This window comes from Mangifera indica, chromosome 18 (genome assembly GCF_011075055.1).
Source record: "Mangifera indica cultivar Alphonso chromosome 18, CATAS_Mindica_2.1, whole genome shotgun sequence".
Lineage (NCBI taxonomy): Eukaryota > Viridiplantae > Streptophyta > Magnoliopsida > Sapindales > Anacardiaceae > Mangifera > Mangifera indica.
Genome location: NC_058154.1, coordinates 12,021,838 through 12,042,850, shown reverse-complemented (window position 1 = coordinate 12,042,850; position 21,013 = coordinate 12,021,838). Strand labels below are relative to the sequence as shown.

General features: G+C 32.7%; 1 protein-coding gene, 1 long non-coding RNA gene and 1 pseudogene across 13 annotated transcripts in view; all 3 read left to right on the top strand.

Annotated features, from left to right (window-relative positions):
* The window catches only part of LOC123202167, a 49,821-nt gene that overhangs the window by 24,566 nt on the left and 4,242 nt on the right, over positions 1-21,013 (top strand). For 2 of the 12 annotated variants that reach the window (XM_044617971.1, XM_044617974.1), the window contains 7 exons: positions 1,622-1,762; positions 18,795-18,857; positions 19,196-19,253; positions 19,336-19,395; positions 19,503-19,546; positions 19,628-19,719; positions 19,815-19,906. In XM_044617971.1, coding sequence (XP_044473906.1) covers positions 1,622-1,762; positions 18,795-18,857; positions 19,196-19,253; positions 19,336-19,395; positions 19,503-19,546; positions 19,628-19,719; positions 19,815-19,906 — 550 coding nt within the window. Of the gene's footprint in view, positions 1-1,291; positions 1,763-2,080; positions 2,136-2,481; positions 2,540-2,637; positions 2,702-2,787; positions 2,852-2,912; positions 3,005-3,083; positions 3,154-5,986; positions 6,127-18,794; positions 18,858-19,195; positions 19,254-19,335; positions 19,396-19,502; positions 19,547-19,627; positions 19,720-19,814; positions 19,907-21,013 lie in introns of those variants that run through there. The other 10 variants (XM_044617980.1, XM_044617982.1, XM_044617978.1 and 7 more) reach the window with 10 other exon arrangements.
* Positions 7,155-7,520, top strand: LOC123202172. The gene is made up of 3 exons (XR_006498935.1): positions 7,155-7,199; positions 7,299-7,382; positions 7,501-7,520. It is a non-coding gene; the product is annotated as an uncharacterized LOC123202172 (long non-coding RNA).
* On the top strand, positions 16,536-16,620 carry LOC123202517 (annotated as a pseudogene).

Here is a 21,013-nt window from a genome sequence, read left to right as displayed (position 1 = left end):
TTTACAAACCCCTCTAAGGCCTTATGTTCTTAATAGCTTTAGAATATTGTTTCATTTTTGTTTTAATTTGAAGATGATAGGAACCTCTAAAACAAAACAAATATCCTATTTTGAAATAATCTTGGCAACAAGAGAAGTTGGACTGCTTTAAACTCAGAGACTATTTTCTTCTTTCTTTTTACAATTCTATCTCCCTTTTATACATACTTTTCTTACTTAACACACATGTTTTAGAACTCCTCGATCCAATTTCAGTCATACCATACATGTTCCATAGCTTCCCAATACCATTTATTTCACTTAAATATTACTCTTCATCAATTATAATTATAGATAAATTTTATTCTAATTAAATAATATTAAGATAATATTCTAATAATATTATCCTAATAATGTTATCCTAATAATGTCTATAATCCTAATAAATATTATCCTAATTAAATTATATTCTATCCTAACATAATCATAATTATTATATTAATTAATTATTATTATTATCATCTAATCTTAATATTATACCACTCTTTGAAAACCACTTGTTCTCATCTATTTTGGTGAAATATATGGGAATGGAAAGTTATGAAACATGTATGGTACATACATATGGGCAGTATATATAGAAAAGAGCTAAGATTGTGCACGGAAATAAGAAAAATAGTTTGAGTTTAGGACAGTCTTTGGCTAATTGTAAGGCTTACCTTGGGAGGAGCCGATCCTAGTGTTGTTTCATATAAAGTGTTTGTTATGTTTTATTTTGGAGTTCAAGCTAAACAATTGATGTCGTTGGTTCTATTTTGTCGATTCCCCTATTTTGGAGTTCGATAATATTTGGTGCTCTTGGTTTTTAGGTGGATGATCGGTAGTTGGGTGGTTTAAGATAAGGTTGGTTGGGCTGGTTTGTGAGAAATGACTTGAATTATTTAGGCTAAAGGCATGTAGGTTTGGGCTTGTATTATTGGGTGTTCTATGGCCAGTAATTTTGTTTTTCTCAACTGATTTTTCTTCTCCAGTAATTCTTTTTCAATATTACTATTCATCAATTAATCAAACGTGAACTGATCATTTTAGTTCTGAGCTAAACTTGAATTGGTTGTTCTAGATTTGAGCCAAACTATGTCTACAAAGGAGTTATTAATCCTTATAGCTGAAACTTTTGTGGACTAATGAGTAGTAAATTACTAGGGCTGGTTAACATTAGATGAGAGTAGCTGGTTTATATATTTGTTGCAATTATTTGTGCTATAAATCCTTTGGTTGGTTAATTTACGCCCAAGGTTTTGAGAAAGCCTAGGTATATGGAATGCCATTTGTGATATTAGTTGTTATGGTATGATTTATCTTTCATTTTGATGGTGATTTATGTTATTGATTACTATCTTTCTATGTTGAATTGCAAATTAGTGCTGATTTATGTTAAGCTTTTTAGATTATGTTCTCCAAGAAGTACTTTTCTCTTTACTCACATCGGAGTTCTAATAGTCAGCCTGACTTTTATAAGGAAATCATTGTTTGTTGATTCTGATTACATCTTTTCTTATTCATGTCAGCCTGCAGTTTTGTGTGCAACCAAAATTTTACTATTTTTTGGGTTGATTTATAATGATTTGGAGAGAATATACAGGGGAAAATCATCACAAAGTAGGAATTGGGGTATGCAGCTTTATCTTTTTGACAAGCAACCATGGAAAATGAAGGATAATATCTACTCCTTTAGAGTATGCAACTTTTGTTATGGTGGTCAGAGAATGCAATCTTGGCATGGGTAATTTTTAAAAGCGTCATGTATTAGTATTCGTTTTTCAGTCTTGACTATTATTGCATTGTGTATTTGTTTTTTTAAAACCTCTTATAACATTCTTTAGTTCAGGTTTAAGTTTTAAGCTGTTTTAAGTTTGTTTTGGGCTTGCTTTACTCTTTAGTGAAAAGAGACATGACTACTAATCAGCATTTACAATCTGTACTCTCTTCCACATTTAGTGTATAAATGAATGATTTTAATCTTGATATTATAATTTCGTAAGTAAACTAATCAGTAAGTTGTTATTATTGTAATCCTGACATTATATTAATTCTTTTATAGGAGGACTACTGGCCCCACAGGGCATTCCACAAAAGGGCAATGGACTTTGGAAGAGGTGAATATGTACTTTCTATCTATAGCTTTTTTTGCCATTCTTTAGGTTTTCAATGTCCTTCCATCTTCCTTGAGATTCAAAAATTTTATTTTATGTGATCTTATGATGATATAAAATATTGGCTTCATTGCATGTTACCTTTTTGTAACACATAATGACTATTCAATCTGATTCCATCAGAGAGAGACCATGAAACTATACTGGCGTTCATATTTTATAGTGCATAAGGATTTTGTACCATTCATATATTAGCTTTATTTTTGAGATGATTTACACGTGCACAGATTGTTCAATTCTATTTTATTTTATTTTTTATTAGCAAGATGGTTTTTCATTTTATGTTCAGGATGAGATATTGCGGAAGACTCTTCAATGATTCAAGGGAAAGAACCGGAAGAAAATTGGTATGACTGTGGAAGTTTTTGTGTTTTGCCATCTCTTGATTCTTTGATATTCTTTTTATATACACACATGGTCTAATTGCAGTTTGTGTGTTTTTCAGCGGAATGTTTCAGGGACTGGACAATTGTGCAGTGCTTACACATGGTGTGTTTTGCTATCTCTTGGTATGAATATGGAGCTTTTGTGTTTTGCCATCTCTTGATTCTTTGATATACACACATGATCTAATTGTAGTTTGTGTGTTTTTCAGCAAAATGTTTCAGGGACTCGAAAAATGTACAGTGCTTACGCATGGTGTGTTTTGCTATCTCTTGATTCTTTGATATTCTTTCATATATAAACACATGGTCTAATTGTAGTTTGTATGTTTTTCAGCGGAATGTTTCAAGGACCGGTCTGTACTGTACACACATGGTCTATATACGCATGGTGTGAAAATCAAAGTTTGTGTGTTTTTCTATCGCTTGGTATGAATATTGAAGTTTGTGTGTTTTGCTCTTGATTCTTTGTTATTCTTTTATATATAAACACATGGTCTTATTGTAGTTTGTCTGTTTTTCAGGGGAATGTTTCAAGGACTGGTCTGTACGGTACACACATGGTCTATATACGCATGGTGTGAAAATGAAAGTTTGTGTGTTTTTGCTATCTCCTGGTATGAATATTGAAGTTTGTGTGTTTTGCTCTTGATTCTTTGGTATTCTTTTATATATATACACATGGTTTAATTGTAGTTTGTGTTTTCTAGCAGAATGTTTCAAGGACTGGACAGATGTACAGTGCATACATAGGTGGCAGAAAGTCTTGAATCCAGAACTAAGATTTCATAATAATTTACTTGAATGTCAAATATAAGGAGGAGGTAAACAACCAAGATGAGGAGACTACATTAGCTCTAAGGATGGAAAAGGGAAAATCTTACTCGATTGGTAAGTAGAATACAAGTGTGAGGAGGACACTCATAGGAAGCCAAAATTGGATGCGACATTAGCTCTAAGATTGTAGAGAGAAAAGGTCATTTAGGCTTTCTAGACACAAAATATGAAACGTTTATTAGTATTAAATATAGATTCAAGTGTAAGGGCAAGGGAAAATCTTACTCGATTGGTAAGTAGAATACAAGTGTGAGGAGGACACTCATAGGAAGCCAAAATTTGGATGCGACATTAGCTCTAAGATTGTAGAGAGAAAAGTTCATTTAGACTTTCTAGACACAAAATATGAACCTTTATTAGTATTAAATATAAATTCAGGTGTAAGGACAAGGGGATATGAGCATCAAGTATGAGCAGTAGGAGGACAAGAAGTCGAGATGAGGTGCGATATTTGCTCTAAGTATAGATAGGGAAGGGAAAAAATTAGTTTAAACAATTTTTTAAAGATTGATAAAATTTTATCATAATTTTTTTTTATTATACAATTTTAGCCAAAAATCTAAGTTAATAGTAGTCTTGGATTCTAAGAAAGTATAGATCTAAATGCTCTTATTTCATTGGAAATTTGAAAATGCTTTAACAGTGAAATATCTTTCACTTTGTGCTCTTTTAATTTGTTGATTCTTGATGAATTGTATTTTTATTTAATATAAAAAATACTTTAGTGTATGTTGTATTTATATTTTTGTGTTCAAATCTCTGGAAAAAAAATGAAACTGTAGAAATCTGTAAAATTTTTTGTGGGGTATGTCAGGTAGGTCGGTCGGTTTGAGACCTGGCCCGACCTGCCACATTTTAAGTGGTAGGCCAGGTGCTAAGTTGATCGCCCTACCAAAAGTTCATACCAAATAAGTGATAGGTCAGGTCCTAGGTAAACTGACCTAACAATTTCACAATAAGATGGTAGGTTGGCCAGCCTACCATCTGGCCTACCCCACGAAAATTTTCTAAATTTTTACAGTTTCGTTTTTTTCCAGCAATTTGAACAAAAAAAATATAGATTCAATTTAATTTGATGGATTTTTCTTTTTGTAAAATAAATTGTAGCATTTAGATCTAAACTCGGATTAAAATTTTTTAAAGAGTAGACAAATGTATTTTCCTTAGGCTCTTAGAGTCGAAGACAGGGGTAAATATGCATTAAAATAAATTTTTGGCTAAAATTGTATAATGAAAAAATAGTGATAAAGATTGTACAGACAATTAAAAAAAATACACGAAGTATGTGACCATCACTAGTATCAAACTATGATTTACGAATAAGGATAAGAGGGATACGAAAAGCCAAAATGATGATGAAGTGATTCAATTAACTCAAAGTTTGTAAAAATAAAATAACCCACTTAGTTTTATAAAAATGTAAGGACGCGAGCATCAAGTATGAGGAGAAAAGGGATTGAAAGCCAAAATGAGGAGGTCGCATTAGCTCTTAGGATAGAAAGCGAAAATCTTGCATAACTAGTAAGTAGAAATAAAAAAGTGAGGACACATACGAAGCCAAGATGAAGTTGTGATATGAGCTCTAAGGTTGCAAAGAGAAGAGTTCATTTAGGCTTTCAGGATTCGAAGTATGAGACCATCACTAGTATCATACAAATATTCAACTAAAAGGACGAAGGGGATGTAAAGCCAAATTGAGGATGAGGACGTTGAATTAATTCAAAGGTTGTAAACAGAGAATAGCCCGTTTAGATTTTATAATAACTTAAGGATGAGAGCATCAGATATATGGAAAAGGAGGATTGCAAGTCAAGATATGAAGACACATTTGCTCTAATGAAGGAAAAGGAAAATCTTGCATTAGTGGACAAAGGGGCTGGTTTGTGAGAAATGACTTGAATTATTTAGGTTGAAGGCATGAAGGTTTAGGCTTGTATTGTTGGGTGTTCTATGGCTAGTAATTTTGTTTTTCTCAATTGATTCTTCTTCTTCAATAATTCTTTTTCAATATTACTATTCATCAATTAATCAAACTTGAATCGATCATTTTAGTTCTGAGCTAAACTTGATAATTTGTTTGGCTGTGTCTACAAAGGAGTTATTAATCCTTATAGCTGAAACTTTTGTGGACTAATGAGTAGTAAATTACTAGGGCTGGTTAATATTAGATGAGAGTAGCTGGTTTATATATTTGTTGCAATTATTTGTGCTATTAATCCTTTGGTTGGTTAATTTTGCGCCAAGGTATATGGAATGCCATTTGTGATATTAGTTGTTATGGTATGATTTATCTTTCATTTTGATGGTGATTTATGTTATTGATTACTATCTTTCTATGTTGAATTGCAAAATTACTGCTGATTTATGTTAAGCTTTTTAGATTATGTTCTCCAAGAAGTACTTTTCTCTCTACTCACATTGGAGTTCTAATAGTCAGCCTGACTTTTAAAACGAAATCATTGTTTGTTGATTCTGATTACATCTTTTCTTATTCATGTCAGCCTGCAGTTTTGTGTGCAACCAAAATTTTACTATTTTTTGGTTGATTTATAATGATTTGGAGAGAATATACAGGGGAAAATCATCACAAAGTAGGAATTGGGGTATGCAGCTTTATCTTTTTGACAAGCAACCATGGAAAATGAAGGATAATATCTACTCCTTTAGAGTATGCAACTTTGTTATGGTGGTCAGAGAATGCAATCTTGGCATAGGTAATTTTTTAAAAGCGTCATGTATTAGTATTCTTTTTTCAGTCTTGACTATTATTGCATTGTGTATTTGTTTTTTAAACCTCTTATAACATTCTTTAGTTCAGGTTTAAGTTTTAAGCTGTTTTAAGTTTGTTTTGGGCTTGCTTTACTCTTTTAGTGAAAATAGACATGACTACTAATCAACATTTACAATCTGTACTCTCTTCCACATTTAGTGTATAAATGAATGATTTTAATCTTGATATTATAATTTCGTAAGTAAACTAATCAGTAAGTTGTTATTATTGTAATCCTGACATTATATTAATTCTTTTATAGGAGGACTACTGGCCTCACAGGGCATTCCACAAAAGGGCAATGGACTTTGGAAGAGGTGAATATGTACTTTCTATCTATAGCTTTTTTTGCCATTCTTTAGGTTTTCAATGTCCTTCCATCTTCCTTGAGATTCAAAAATTTTATTTTATGTGATCTTATGATGATATAAAATATTGGCTTCATTGCATGTTACCTTTTTGTTACACATAATGACTATTCAATCTGATTCCATCAGAGAGAGACCATGAAACTATACTGGCGTTCATATTTTATAGTGCATAAGGATTTTGTACCATTCATTATTAGCTTTATTTTTGAGATGATTTACACATGTGCACAAACTGTTCAATTCTATTTTATTTTATTTTTTATTAGCAAGATGGTTTTTCATTTTATGTTCAGGATGAGATATTGAGCGAAGACTCTTCAATGATTCAAGAGAAAGAACCGGAAGAAAATTGGTATGACTGTGGAAGTTTTTGTGTTTTGCCATCTCTTGATTCTTTGATATTCTTTTTATATACACACATGGTCTAATTGCAGTTTGTGTGTTTTTAGTTAGCGAATGTTTCAGGGACTGGACAATTGTGCAGTGCTTACACATGGTGTGTTTTGCTATCTCTTGGTATGAATATGGGAGCTTTTGTTTTTGCCATCTCTTGATTCTTTGATATACACACATGGTCTAATTGTAGTTTGTGTGTTTTTCAGCAAAATGTTTCAGGGACGCGAAAAATGTACAGTGCTTACGCATGGTGTGTTTTGCTATCTCTTGGTATATGGAAGTTTTGTGTTTTGCTATCTCTTGATTCTTTTGATATTCTTTCATATATAAACACATGGTCTAATTGTAGTTTGTCTGTTTTTCAGCGGAATGTTTCAAGGACCGGTCTGTACTGTACACACATGGTCTATATACGCATGGTGTGAAAATGAAAGTTTGTGTGTTTTGCTATCTCTTGGTATGAATATTGAAGTTTGTGTGTTTTGCTCTTGATTCTTTGTTATTCTTTTATATATAAACACATGTCTAATTGTAGTTTGTCTGTATTTCAGCGGAATGTTTCAAGGACTGGTCTGTACGTACACACATGGTCTATATACGCATGGTGTGAATATGAAAGTTTGTGTGTTTTGCTATCTCCTGGTATGAATATTGAAGTTTGTGTGTTTTGCTCTTGATCCTTTGTTATTCTTTTATATATATACACATGGTTTAATTGTAGTTTGTGTTTTCCAGCAGAATGTTTCAAGGACTGGACAGATGTACAGTGCTACATAGGTGGCAGAAAGTCTTGAATCCAGAACTGAGATTTCATAATAATTTACTTGAATGTCAAATATAAGGAGGAGGGTAAACAACCAAGATGAGGAACTACATTAGCTCTAAGGATGGAAAAGGGAAAATCTTAACTCGATTGGTGAGTAGAATAGAAGTGTGAGGAGGACACTCATAGGAAGCCAAAATTTGGATGCGACATTAGCTCTAAGATTGTAGAGAGAAAAGTTCATTTAGGCTTTCTAGACACAAAATATGAAACCTTATTAGTATTAAAAATAGATTCAAGTGTAAGGGCAAGGGAAAATCTTACTCGATTGGTAAGTAGAATACAAGTGTGAGGATGTGAGAGGACACTCATAGGAAGCCAAATTTGGATGCGACATTAGCTCTAAGATTGTAGAGAGAAAAGTTCATTTAGGCTTTCTAGATACAATATATGAAACCTTTAATTAGTATTAAATATAAATTCAAGTGTAAGGACAAGGGATATGAGCATCAAGTATGAGCGTAGGAGGACAAGAAGTCGAGATGAGGTGCGATATTTGCTCTAAGTATAGATAGGAAAGGGAAAAAATTAGTTTAAACAATTTTTTAAAGATTGATAAAATTTTATTCATAATTTTTTTTTATTATACAATTTTAGCCAAAATCTAAGTTAATAGTAGTCTTGGATTCTAAGAAAGTATAGATCTAAATGCTCTTATTTCATTAGAAATTTGAAAATCCTTTAGCAGTGAAATATCTTTCACTTTGTGCTCTTTTAATTTGTTGATTCTTGATGAATTGTATTTTTATTTAATATAAAAAATACTTTAGTTTATGTTGTATTTAATATTTTTGTGTTCAAATCTCTGGAAAAAAATAAAACTATAGAAACCTGCAAAATTTTTGTGGGGTATGTCAGGTAGGTCGGTCGGTTTGAGACTTGGCCCGACCTGCCACATTTTAAGTGGTAGCCAGGTGCTAAGTTGACCGCCCTACCAAAAGTTCATACGAAATAAGTGATAGGTCGGGTCCTAGGAAAAACTGACCTAACAATTTCACAATAAGATGGTAGGTTGGCCAGCCTACCATCTGGCCTACCTCACGAAAATTTTCTAAATTTTTACAGTTTCGTTTTTTCCAGTAATTTGAACAAAAAAAATATAGATTCAATGTAATTTGATGGATTTTTCTTTTTGTAAAATAAATATAGCATGTAGATCTAAACTCGGATTAAATTTTTTTAAAGAGTAGACAAATGTATTTTCCTTAGGCTCTTAGAGTCGAAGACAGGGGTAAATATGTATTAAAATAAATTTTTGGCTAAAATTGTATAATGAAAAAATAGTGAAAAAGATTGTACAGACAGTTAAGAAAAATACACGAAGTATGTGACCATCACTAGTATCAAACTATGATTTACGAATAAGATAAGAGGGATACGAAAAGCCAAAATGATGACGAGTGATTCAATTAACTCAAAGTTTGTAACAATAATATAACCCATTAGTTTTATAAAAATGAAGGACGCGAGCATCAAGTAAGGAGAAAGGGAATTGAAAGCCAAAATGAGGAGGTCGCATTAGCTCTTAGGATAGAAAGCGAAAATCTTGCATAACTAGTAAGGAGAAATAAAAAAGTGAGGACACATACGAAGCCAAATGAAGATTTGATATGAGGTCTAAGGTTTCAAAGAGAAGAGTTCATTTAGGCTTTCAGGATTCGAAGTATGAGACCATCACTAGTATCATACAAATATTCAACTAAAAGGACAAAGGGGATGTAAAGCGAAATTGAGGATGAGGACGTTGAATTAATTCAAAGGTTGTAAACAGAGAATAGCCCGTTTAGATTTTAAATACCTTAATGACGCGAAGCTCAAAATATGGAAAAGGAGATTGCAAGTCAAGATATGAAAGACACATTAGCTCTAATGAAGGAAAAGGAAAAATCTTGCCTATGGACAAAGGGTCTGGTTTGTGAAAATGGCTTGAATTATTTAGCTGAAGGCATTAAGTTTTGGCTTGTATTGTTGGGTGTTCTTATAGCTAGTAAATTTTGTTTTTCTCAATTGATTCTTCTCTTCAATAATTCTTTTTCAAAATTACTATGCATCAATTAATCAAACTTGAATCGATCATTTTAGTTTCTGAGCTAAACTTGATAATTTTTAGGACTGTGTCTACAAAGGAGTTATTAATCCTTATAGCTGAAACTTTTGTGACTAATGAGTATAAATTACTAGGGCTGGTTAATATTAGATGAGAGTAGCTGGTTTATATATTTGTTGCAATTATTTGTTGCATAACACCTTTGGTTGGTTATTTACGCCCCAGGGTTAAATGGAATGCCATTTGTGATATTAGTTGTTTATGGTATGATTTATCTTTCATATTTGATGGTGATTTATGTTATTGAATACTATCTTTCTATGTTGAATTGCAAATTAGTGCTGATTTATGTAACTTTTTAGATTATGTTCTCCAAGAAAGTACTTTTCTCTTTACTCACATTGGAGTTCTAATAGTCAGCCTGACTTTTATAAGGAAAATCATTGTTGTTGATTCTGATTACATCTTTTTCTTATTCATGTCAGCCTGCAGTTTTGTGTGTAACGAAAATTTTACTATTTTTTGGGTTGATTTATAATGATTTGGAGAGAATAAACAGGGAAAATCATCACAAAGTAGGAATTGGGGTATGCAGCTTTATCTTTTTGACAAGCAACCATGGAAAATGAAGGATAATATCTACTCCTTTAGAGTATGCAACTTTTGTTTATGGTGGTCAGAGAATGCAATCTTGGCATAGGTAAATTTTTTAAAGCGTCATGTATTAGTATTCTTTTTTCAGTCTTGACTATTATTGCATTGTGTATTTGTTTTTTTAAAACCTCTTATAACATTCTTTAGTTCTGGTTTAAGTTTTAAGCTGTTTTAAGTTTGTTTTGGGCTTGCTTTACTCTTTAGTGAAAAGAGACATGCCTACTAATCCACATTTACAATCTGTACTCTCTCCCACATTTAGTGTATAAAGGAATGAATTTAATCTTGATATTATAATTTTGTAAGTAAACTAATCAGTAAGTTGTTATTACTGTAATCCTGACATTATTTAATTCTTTTATAGGAGGACTACTGGCCCTACAGGGCATTCCACAAAAGGCCCATCGACTTTGGAAGAGGTGAATATGTACTTACTATCTATAGCTTTTTTTGCCATTTTTTAGGTTTTCAATGTCCTTCCATTTTCCTTGAGATTCAAAAATTTTATTTTATGCGATCTTATGATGATATAAAATATTGGCTTCATTGCATGTTACCTTTTTGTAACACATAATGACTATTCAATCTGATTCCATCAGAGAGAGACCATGAAACTATACTGGCGTTCATATTTTATAGTGCATAAGGATTTTGTACCATTCATATTAGCTTTATTTTTGAGATGATTTTACACGTGCACAAACTGTTCAATTCTATTTTATTTTTATCTTTTATTAACAAGATGGTTTTTCATTAGCTCTTAGGATAGAGGCGAAAATCTTGCATAACTAGTAAGTAGAAATAAAAAAGTGAGGACACATACGAAGCCAAGATGAAGATGTGATATGAGGTCTAAGGTTGCAAAGAGAAGAGTTCATTTGGGCTTTCAGATTCGAAGTATAGACCATCACTAGTATCATACAAAGTATGACGATGAGGACGTTGAATTAATTCAAAGGTTGTAAACAGAGAATAGCCCGTTTAGATTTTATAATAACTTAAGGACGTGAGCATCAAATTATATGGAAAAGGAGGATTCCACGTCATGATATGAAGAGAGATTAAACTCTAATGAAGAAAAGGAATATCGTCACTAGTGGACAAAGGGGCTGGTTTGTGAGAAATGACTTGAATTATTTAGGCTTGAAGGCATGAAGGTTTGGGCTTGTATTGTTGGGTGTTCTATGGCTAGTAATTTTGTTTTTCTCAATTGATTCTTCTTCTTCAATAATTCTTTTTTCACGATTACTATCATCAATTAATCAAACGTGATCTGATCATTTAGTTCTGAGCTAAACTTGTATGGGTTGTTCTAAATTTGAGCCAAACTATGTCTACAAAGGAGTTATTAATCTGATAGCTGAAACTTTTGTGGTCTAATGAGTAGTAAATTACTAGGGCTGGTTAATATTAGATGAGAGTAGCTAGTTAATAATATTTGTTGCAATTATTTGTGCTATAAATCCTTTGGTTGGTTAATTTAAGCCCAAGGTTTTGAGAAAGCCTAGGTATAAGGAATGCCATTTGTGATATTAGCGGTTCTGGTATGATTTATCTTTCAATTTATGGTGATTTATGTTTTTGATTACTATCTTTCTGTTTGAATTGCAAATTTACTGCTGATTTATGTTAAGCTTTTTAGATATATGTTCTCCAAGAAGTACTTTTCTCTTTACTCCACATTGGAGTTCTAATATATTCGACCTGACTTTTATAACAAATCATTGTTTGTTGATTCTGATTACATCTTTTCCTTATTCATGTCAGCCTGCAGTTTTGTTTGCAACCAAAATTTTACTATTTTCAGGTTGATTTTATAATGATTTGGAGAGAATAACAGGGGAAAATCATCACAAAGTACGAATTGGGGTATGCAGCTTTATCTTTTATGACAAGCAACCATGGAAAATGAAGGATAATATCTACTCCTTTAGAGTATGCAACTTTTGTTATGGTGGTCAAGAATTCAATCTTGGCATAGGTAATTTTTTCAAAGCGTCATGTATTAGTATTCTTTTTTCAGGTCTTGACTATTATTGCATTGTGTATTTGTTTTTTTAAACCTCTTATAACATTCTTTAGTTCAGGTTTAAGTTTTAAGCTGTTTTATGTTTGTAAGGTTGGTTGTATGTTGAAGCACTATAGGTTGGGGCTTTAACACGAGCATAGAGGCTTTCATTTGATAGTTGGTGTAGCTGCCGCATTACTCTTTGATGTTATTTGTGTACAATTTGCTATTTTAATTATCTTATGTGATGTGCTTTCAACTTTTTATATTGCTATTTTAATTATCTTATGTGATGTGCTTTCAATAAAGTTAATATAGTGAAGGGTGGAGTGATTATGAAATAATAGAAAAAAAAGAAAAACTTACCGAGAGCTTTGAAGTAATACCAAATAAACTCATATGAATCAAATTCCAGAGGGGTAAATCTGAAAGTCGTATTGCTCCACATCCTCAAAATCCTTCAGTCTTTGCTTTTGCTCCGACAGTGGCCACCATAATTCCATTTTGTTGAAAGTCTTAATGTGCCATAGATCTTCAGGAAGCTTTCTCAAGTAAGCACAAGGATTGATAACTAAACATTCGAGGTTTGGCATGGCTCCTGTTTCCATTGTCCCACTTTTCTAGCCACAGCATTGATTTCAGATGCAAAGCCCTGAGCTTTAGAAACCACCGGAAGTGGAAGCCAACTTTCTACCAATATAAGAATTGTGATTCTGCTTGAGGATTATAAGATGTTGTAGTTTCTCCAGTGTTGGCACGGGATCATCCTTCAGTTCAGTATTTGGCATGCTCAGTTGCGTCAGTTGTGGAGGAAACTGATACTCACTCAGCTTAATTGCTGAGATCATTGAGTTCTCACTTTTATTCACCAGCATCAATGATTCAAGATTGAGTGGTTTACAGAGGCTTTCGGACAGCGTAGATTGATATGAACTCAAGTTTCCATGTATTCGAAGACTTGGAAGATTAGGCAGTCTGCTCAGTACACCTTGAGTACAACTACTGGGGTGTAAGGTTGATATGAAATTGAGATTTTCCAGAGAGTTACAATATTTCCCGGGATGTGCAGGCAATTTGATGAGCTTAAAATTCAGACGCCTCAGTTTGTGCATCTTCCAAATATCATCTGTTGTATCGTCTGTGGAGCCATTTGGCATGTCCAGAGTGTACAGGTTGAGAAGATTGTTGCATAATTCTGAAAGAACTCTGGTGAGGGAAGGAATATTCAACTTTAAGTACCTCAGAAGAAACGAAGTTTCTATTCCAGTGGGATATTGTTGGAGAACCAGAGCTCCCAAATCTAATAGCCTGAGTTTGAAGTTTTCAGAAACGTGATTATCTGGGCCAGATTGTTGCTTTTCGAGCCAAGGCAGAACAGTGAAGAGAGATATGGGGCAGAGTACTTTGAAGGTACAAATATGCTGGCATCAAAATGAATAGAGAGCTGTTTAAATCTTTTGAGTGGCGGCTCATCTTCAATTTTAAGTTGAACATGGATAAACTGCACCTTCTCAACCATGATGCTAAATAGAATATCCCGGGTATAACCATTAATGTTGTATGTTTTAATTCTACCTCCAGATGTTCTCTTTTCTACTTGAACAAAGCCCGGGGCTATCAGCTCTTTCAAGTACTCCTCAGCTGTTGCCTCACTGTTATGATGGATGAAACCTTCAGCAATCCAAAGCTGATACAAGTGCCATGTGAATATGTGAAAGCCTTCAGGAAAGACAGCAAAATAAAGAAAACAGGGTTTCAAGTTCAAAGGTAGATTCGGGAAAGAGTAATTATACATGTGATATTTTTTTTGTTTAACAATTTGTGAAGTGAAATGGACATGTATAATTGATATTTTCTGCATTAGAATAGGTTGTAATTCTTGTAGTGATATGCTAAAATTTATCATCTCAACAGGGCAAGGAATCATTGATATTGAATACCAACAGGGGATACTCATATTTTTGGAATGTTATATTATGTTGTATGTGTATGATTGAAGTCTTAAGTTAATGCATGCTCTATAGGCATGGTTAATGACGCTTTTCTTCAGAGGCAGTACTTCTCGAGGGAATGTTACAATTCTTAACCAAATGAACCAAAGTGCAATGCTATGTGATATTTTCCTCATTCAACACAATAACAAATGATATTCTTAATATGACATTTCATGTTCTTTCATGGTCATAATTTCAGTTTTAATCCTTACTAATAGCATTTTAACTAATAATTTTATCCATAATTTGGCTTTCACATATTTCTTAATCAACATGCAATCTCTAGCATCAAAATCTGTTACACGTTCATCAAAGCATGAGAAAACATTAAACCCTTATTTACCTCTATTCTGACCATAAAGTTCGATGCCAGAAACTTCTTCTTGGTCATCGAAAATCCTCTTCCGATGGCCCAAAATCTTGTATGCTAAACAGTTAAAGTTTAAATATGGGATGAGAATAAAATATGATCAGAATCCATTGAGAGGGAAATCTTGAAGCATATATCCTAAACAAATCCTATAACCTTGAAGAGTTTATTCAAAATATTGTTAGATGTTAAAAATTTCTATGGCTGATACCTTAACGCCACCTATAAAAAATAACGTGGCATCATGTGTGAAATAACATAACACATGTTATGTTGCATATAAATTTATGCATGCCGAGTAAAATCTCAAGCAACCTTCTACAACTTATATAATAAAATTACACTGTGCTCCAAATCTCAGACAAGTTTAAAAGGATAATTGTTATATTTTATATATTTTCCGGAAAATGTGAACAACACTTTTGAATGTAAACAACTAGGAAAGAACAAAATATCCAAATCGAAACTAGCACTCGTCAAGTACACAAATTTTTATTCTAGTTCCTATCCAAAAACATTTTACTCTATGAAGGAATTTCATAACTCATAATAAGTTTCGTTTGATTCAACTTTCACTAAGATATAGGAAGTTATTAATTGAAAATAGCCTTGTTATAACCTAGAGATAAGACAACAAATGCATAAGAAAATTTTGCCGTTACATAGTCAGTCTATCAATTCAGTCACGTGAAATCAAAGTTTTCTTCTGATAGTCGCTTTATTTCAAGTTGATGGGCGTCCCAATTATAGCCAACATTAAAATCATTGGTTGTTATTAGTACTCTATTTCTGTTGTAATCATTAGGAAGGCCTGGATGAGTTGGGGTGGAGTTGAGGCGGGCTATTGGTGGAAGAGAAACTGTCAGGAGGGAGAGACGGCTGGCGATGGTGCTAGAAAAAGTGAACGGATTTGAAAACTAAACCTTAGGGGGGAAAATATAATCTTTTCAAACTTGACTTAGAAAATAAAATGTTAGTTTTTAAACTTTTAAGAGGGAAAATGAGATTAAATTTTTAGGGGTTAGGGTTTCATTAAATTTAACCGGTCATAGCTGGGTAAATAGTATTTTCAAAATTAATAGGGAGAACTTTGAGATTTCAGCATACTCTGGGTGGAAAATAGTCCTTCGGCCCACGTTAAGACTGTCCCGTTAGTTTTAATATTAAATGATTAAATGATTTTAATGCGCTCATCCTTTCCATACAGACAAAGCCCGCCCAATATGCATAACGATTGATATGCGGTGGGCCCAACTGGGGATGCTGAGTTTGGGAATATCTTTGATTTGGATTTTTTTTAATGTTCATTCTTCGGTTTTTCAAATATTATGTGGTGGGCTTGATATATATAAGAAGTGAAAATATGCCCGTTCTAAGATTTTTTAGAAAAAAAATGGCCGTTGGTGAGGGTTTCCATGTGTTTAAATCAGACCAATCATACTGAATATCCTTCGCCTGCCTGCCCCTTTGTATCTTTGAATCCGTTTCTTTCTTTCTCAGTATCTCTTTCTTTGATCTTTTTAATTTCAAAACTATACTTGCAGATCAGTTTCTTCTCTTGCTTCACTTTGGATCTGCAAAGGCGCTTCCTCTCCTTCCCACATCGCCTTCTTCTAAATTAAGAATCTTGAAGCTGCGTAAGGTGAGTTCATTAGGGTTTCTGAATTTCATCACCAATGTTGCAAATTGGTTGCCATGATGATTTCTAAATGTATGAAAGCTCCTATCCTATGTATTGTTTAATGAAAGTTGATCCTGAGCGGTTACCCGAGCAACTGAAAAGATTCCTTTCGGGTTTTGTTGGAATCTCTTAATGATTTGTTTGTTTGCTTCTTCCTATTAAGTTTAGTCAGAGACGCCTGTCTATCTCTAGACTATTTTCTTCCACTTCGTCTGTTAATAAATTTTTGTTTCGCCTTTCATTTTTGTTTTAATTTGAAGATGATAGGAACCTCTAAAACAAAACAAATATCCCATTTTGAAATAATCTTGGCAACAAGAGAAGTTGGACTGCTTTAAACTCAGAGACTATTTTCTTCTTTCCTTTTACAATTCTATCTCCCTTTTATACATACTTTTCTTACTTAACACACATGTTTCAGAACTCCTCGATCCAATTTCAGTCATACCATACATGTTCCATAGCTTCCCAATACCATTTATTTCACTTAAATATTACTCTTCATCAATTATAATTATAGATAAATTTTATTCTAATTAAATAATATTAAGATAATATTCTAATAATATTATCCTAATAATGTTATCCTAATAATGTCTATAATCCTAATAAATATTATCCTAATTAAATTATATTCTATCCTAACATAATCATAATTATTATATTAATTAATTATTATTATTATCATCTAATCTTAATATTATACCACTCTTTGAAAACCACTTGTTCTCATCTATTTTGGTGAAATATATGGGAATGGAAAGTTATGAAACATGTATGGTACATACATATGGGCAGTATATATAGAAAGAGCTAAGATTGTGCACGGAAATAAGAAAAATAGTTTGAGTTTAGGACAGTCTTTGGCTAATTGTAAGGCTTACCTTGGGAGGAGCCGATCCTAGTGTTGTTTCATATAAAGTGTTTGTTATGTTTTATTTTGGAGTTCAAGCTAAACAATTGATGTCGTTGGTTCTATTTTGTCGATTCCCCTATTTTGGAGTTCGATAATATTTGGTGCTCTTGGTTTTTAGGTGGATGATCGGTAGTTGGGTGGTTTAAGATAAGGTTGGTTGGGCTGGTTTGTGAGAAATGACTTGAATTATTTAGGCTAAAGGCATGTAGGTTTGGGCTTGTATTATTGGGTGTTCTATGGCCAGTAATTTTGTTTTTCTCAACTGATTCTTCTTCTCCAGTAATTCTTTTTCAATATTACTATTCATCAATTAATCAAACGTGAACTGATCATTTTAGTTCTGAGCTAAACTTGAATTGGTTGTTCTAGATTTGAGCCAAACTATGTCTACAAAGGAGTTATTAATCCTGATAGCTGAAACTTTTGTGGACTAATGAGTAGTAAATTACTAGGGTTGGTTAATATTAGATGAGAGTAGCTAGTTTATATATTTGTTGCAATTATTTGTGCTATAAATCCTTTGGTTGGTTAATTTACGCCCAAGGTTTTGAGAAAGCCCAGGTATATGGAATGCCATTTGTGATATTAGTTGTTGTGGTATGATTTATCTTTCATTTTGATGGTGATTTATGTTATTGATTACTATCTTTCTATGTTGAATTGCAAATTACTGCTGATTTATGTTAAGCTTTTTAGATTATGTGCTCCAAGAAGTACTTTTCTCTTTACTCACATTGGAGTTCTAATAGTCAGCCTGACTTTTATATGGAAATCATTGTTTGTTGATTCTGATTATATCTTTTCTTATTCATGTGAGCCTGCAGTTTTGTGTGCAACCAAAATTTTACTATGTTTTGGGTTGATTTATAATGATTTGGAGAGAATATACAGGGGAAAATCATCACAAAGTAGGAATTGGGGTATGCAGCTTTATCTTTTTGACAAGCAACCATGGAAAATGAAGGATAATATCTACTCCTTTAGAGTATGCAACTTTTGTTATGGTGGTCAGAGAATGCATTCTTGGCATGGGTAATTTTTTAAAAGCGTCATGTATTAGTATTCGTTTTTCAGTCTTGACTATTATTGCATTGTGTATTTGTTTTTTGAAACCTCTTATAACATTCTTTAGTTCAGGTTTAAGTTTTAAGTTGTTTTAAGTTTGTTTTGGGCTTGCTTTACTCCTTTAGTGAAAAGACATGATGATTGCTAATCAACATTTACAATCTGTACTCTCTTCCACATTTAGTGTATAAATGAATGATTTTAATCTTGATATTATAATTTCGTAAGTAAACTAATCAGTAAGTTGTTATTGCTGTAATCCTGACATTATATTAATTCTTTTATAGGAGGACTACTGGCCCTACAGGGCATTCCACAAAAGGGCAATGGACTTTGGAAGAGGTGAATATGTACTTACTATCTATAGCTTTTTTTGCCATTCTTTAGGTTTTCAATGTCCTTCCATCTTCCTTGAGGTTCAAAAATTTTATTTTATGCGATCTTATGATGATATAAAATATTGGCTTCATGGCATGTTACCTTTTTGTAACACATAGTGACTATTCAATCTGATTCCATCAGAGAGAGACCATGAAACTATACTGGCGTTCATATTTTATAGTGCATAAGGATTTTGTACCATTCATATTAGCTTTATTTTTGAGATGATTTACACATGTGCACAAACTCTTCAATTCTATTTCATTTTATCTTTTATTAACAAGATGGTTTTTCATTTTATGTTCAGGATGAGATATTGCGGAAGACTCTTCAATGATTCAAGGGAAAGAACCGGAAGAAAATTGGTATGACTGTGGAAGTTTTTGTGTTTTGCCATCTCTTGATTCTTTGATATTCTTTTTATATACAGACATGGTCTAATTGCAGTTTGTGTGTTTTTCAGCGGAATGTTTCAGGGACTGGACAATTGTGCAGTGCTCACACATGGTGTGTTTTGCTATCTCTTGGTATGAATATGAGAGCTTTTGTGTTTTGCCATCTCTTGATTCTTTGATATACACACATGGTCTAATTGTAGTTTGTGTGTTTTTCAGCAAAATGTTTCAGGGACTCGAAAAATGTACAGTGCTTACGCATGGTGTGTTTTGCTATCTCTTGATTCTTTGATATTCTTTCATATATAAACACATGGTCTAATTGTAGTTTGTCTGTTTTTCAGCAGAATGTTTCAAGGACCGGTCTGTACTGTAGACACATGGTCTATATACGCATGGTGTGAAAATGAAAGTTTGTGTGTTTTTCTATCCCTTGGTATGAATATTGAAGTTTGTGTGTTTTGCTCTTGATTCTTTGTTATTCTTTTATATATAAACACATGGTCTAATTGTAGTTTGTCTGTTTTTCAGGGGAATATTTCAAGGACTGGTCTGTCCGGTACACACATGGTCTATATACGCATGGTGTGAAAATGAAAGTTTGTGTGTTTTGCTATCTCTTGGTATGAATATTGAAGTTTGTGTGTTTTGCTCTTGATTCTTTGTTATTCTTTTATATATATATACATGGTTTAATTGTAGTTTGTGTTTTCCAGCAGAATATTTCAAGGACTGGACAGATGTACAGTGCATACATAGGTGGCAGAAAGTCTTGAATCCAGAACTAAGATTTCATAATAATTTACTTGAATGTCAAATATAAGGAGGGTAAACAACCAAGATGAGGAGACTACATTAGCTCTAAGGATGGAAAAGGGAAAATCTTACTCGATTGGTAAGTACAATACAAGTGCGAGGAGGACACTCTTAGGAAGCCAAAATTTGGATGCGATATTAGCTCTAAGATTGTAGAGAGTAAAGTTCATTTAGGCTTTCTAGACACGAAATATGAAACCTTTATTGGTATTAAATATAGATTCAAGTGTAAGGGCAAGGGAAAATCTTACTCGATTGGTAAGTAGAATACAAGTGTGAGGAGGACACTCATAGGAAGCCAAAATTTGGATGCGACATTAGCTCTAAGATTGTAGAGAGAAAAGTTCATTTAGGCTTTCTAGACACAAAATATGAAACCTTTATTAGTATTAAATATAAATTCAGGTGTATGGATAAGGGGATATGAGCATCAAGTATGAGCAGTAGGAGGACAAGAAGTCGAGATGAGGTGCCATATTTGCTCTAAGAATAGATAGGGAAAGGGAAAAAATTAGTTTAAACAATTTTTTAAAGATTGATAAAATTTTATCATAATTTTTTTTTATTATACAATTTTAGCCAAAAATCTAAGTTAATAGTAGTCTTGGATTCTAAGAAAGTATAGATCTATATTCTCTTATTTCATTAGAAATTTGAAAATCCTTTAACAGTGAAATATCTTTCACTTTGTGCTCTTTTAATTTGTTGATTCTTGATGAATTGTATTTTTATTTAATATAAAAAATACTTTAGTGTATGTTGTATTTATATTTTTGTGTTCAAATCTCTGGAAAAAAAATGAAACTGTAGAAATCTGTAAAATTTTTGTGGGGTATGTCAGGTAGGTCGGTCGGTTTGAGACCTGGCCCGACCTGCCACATTTTAAGTGGTAGGCCAGGTGCTAAGTTGACCGC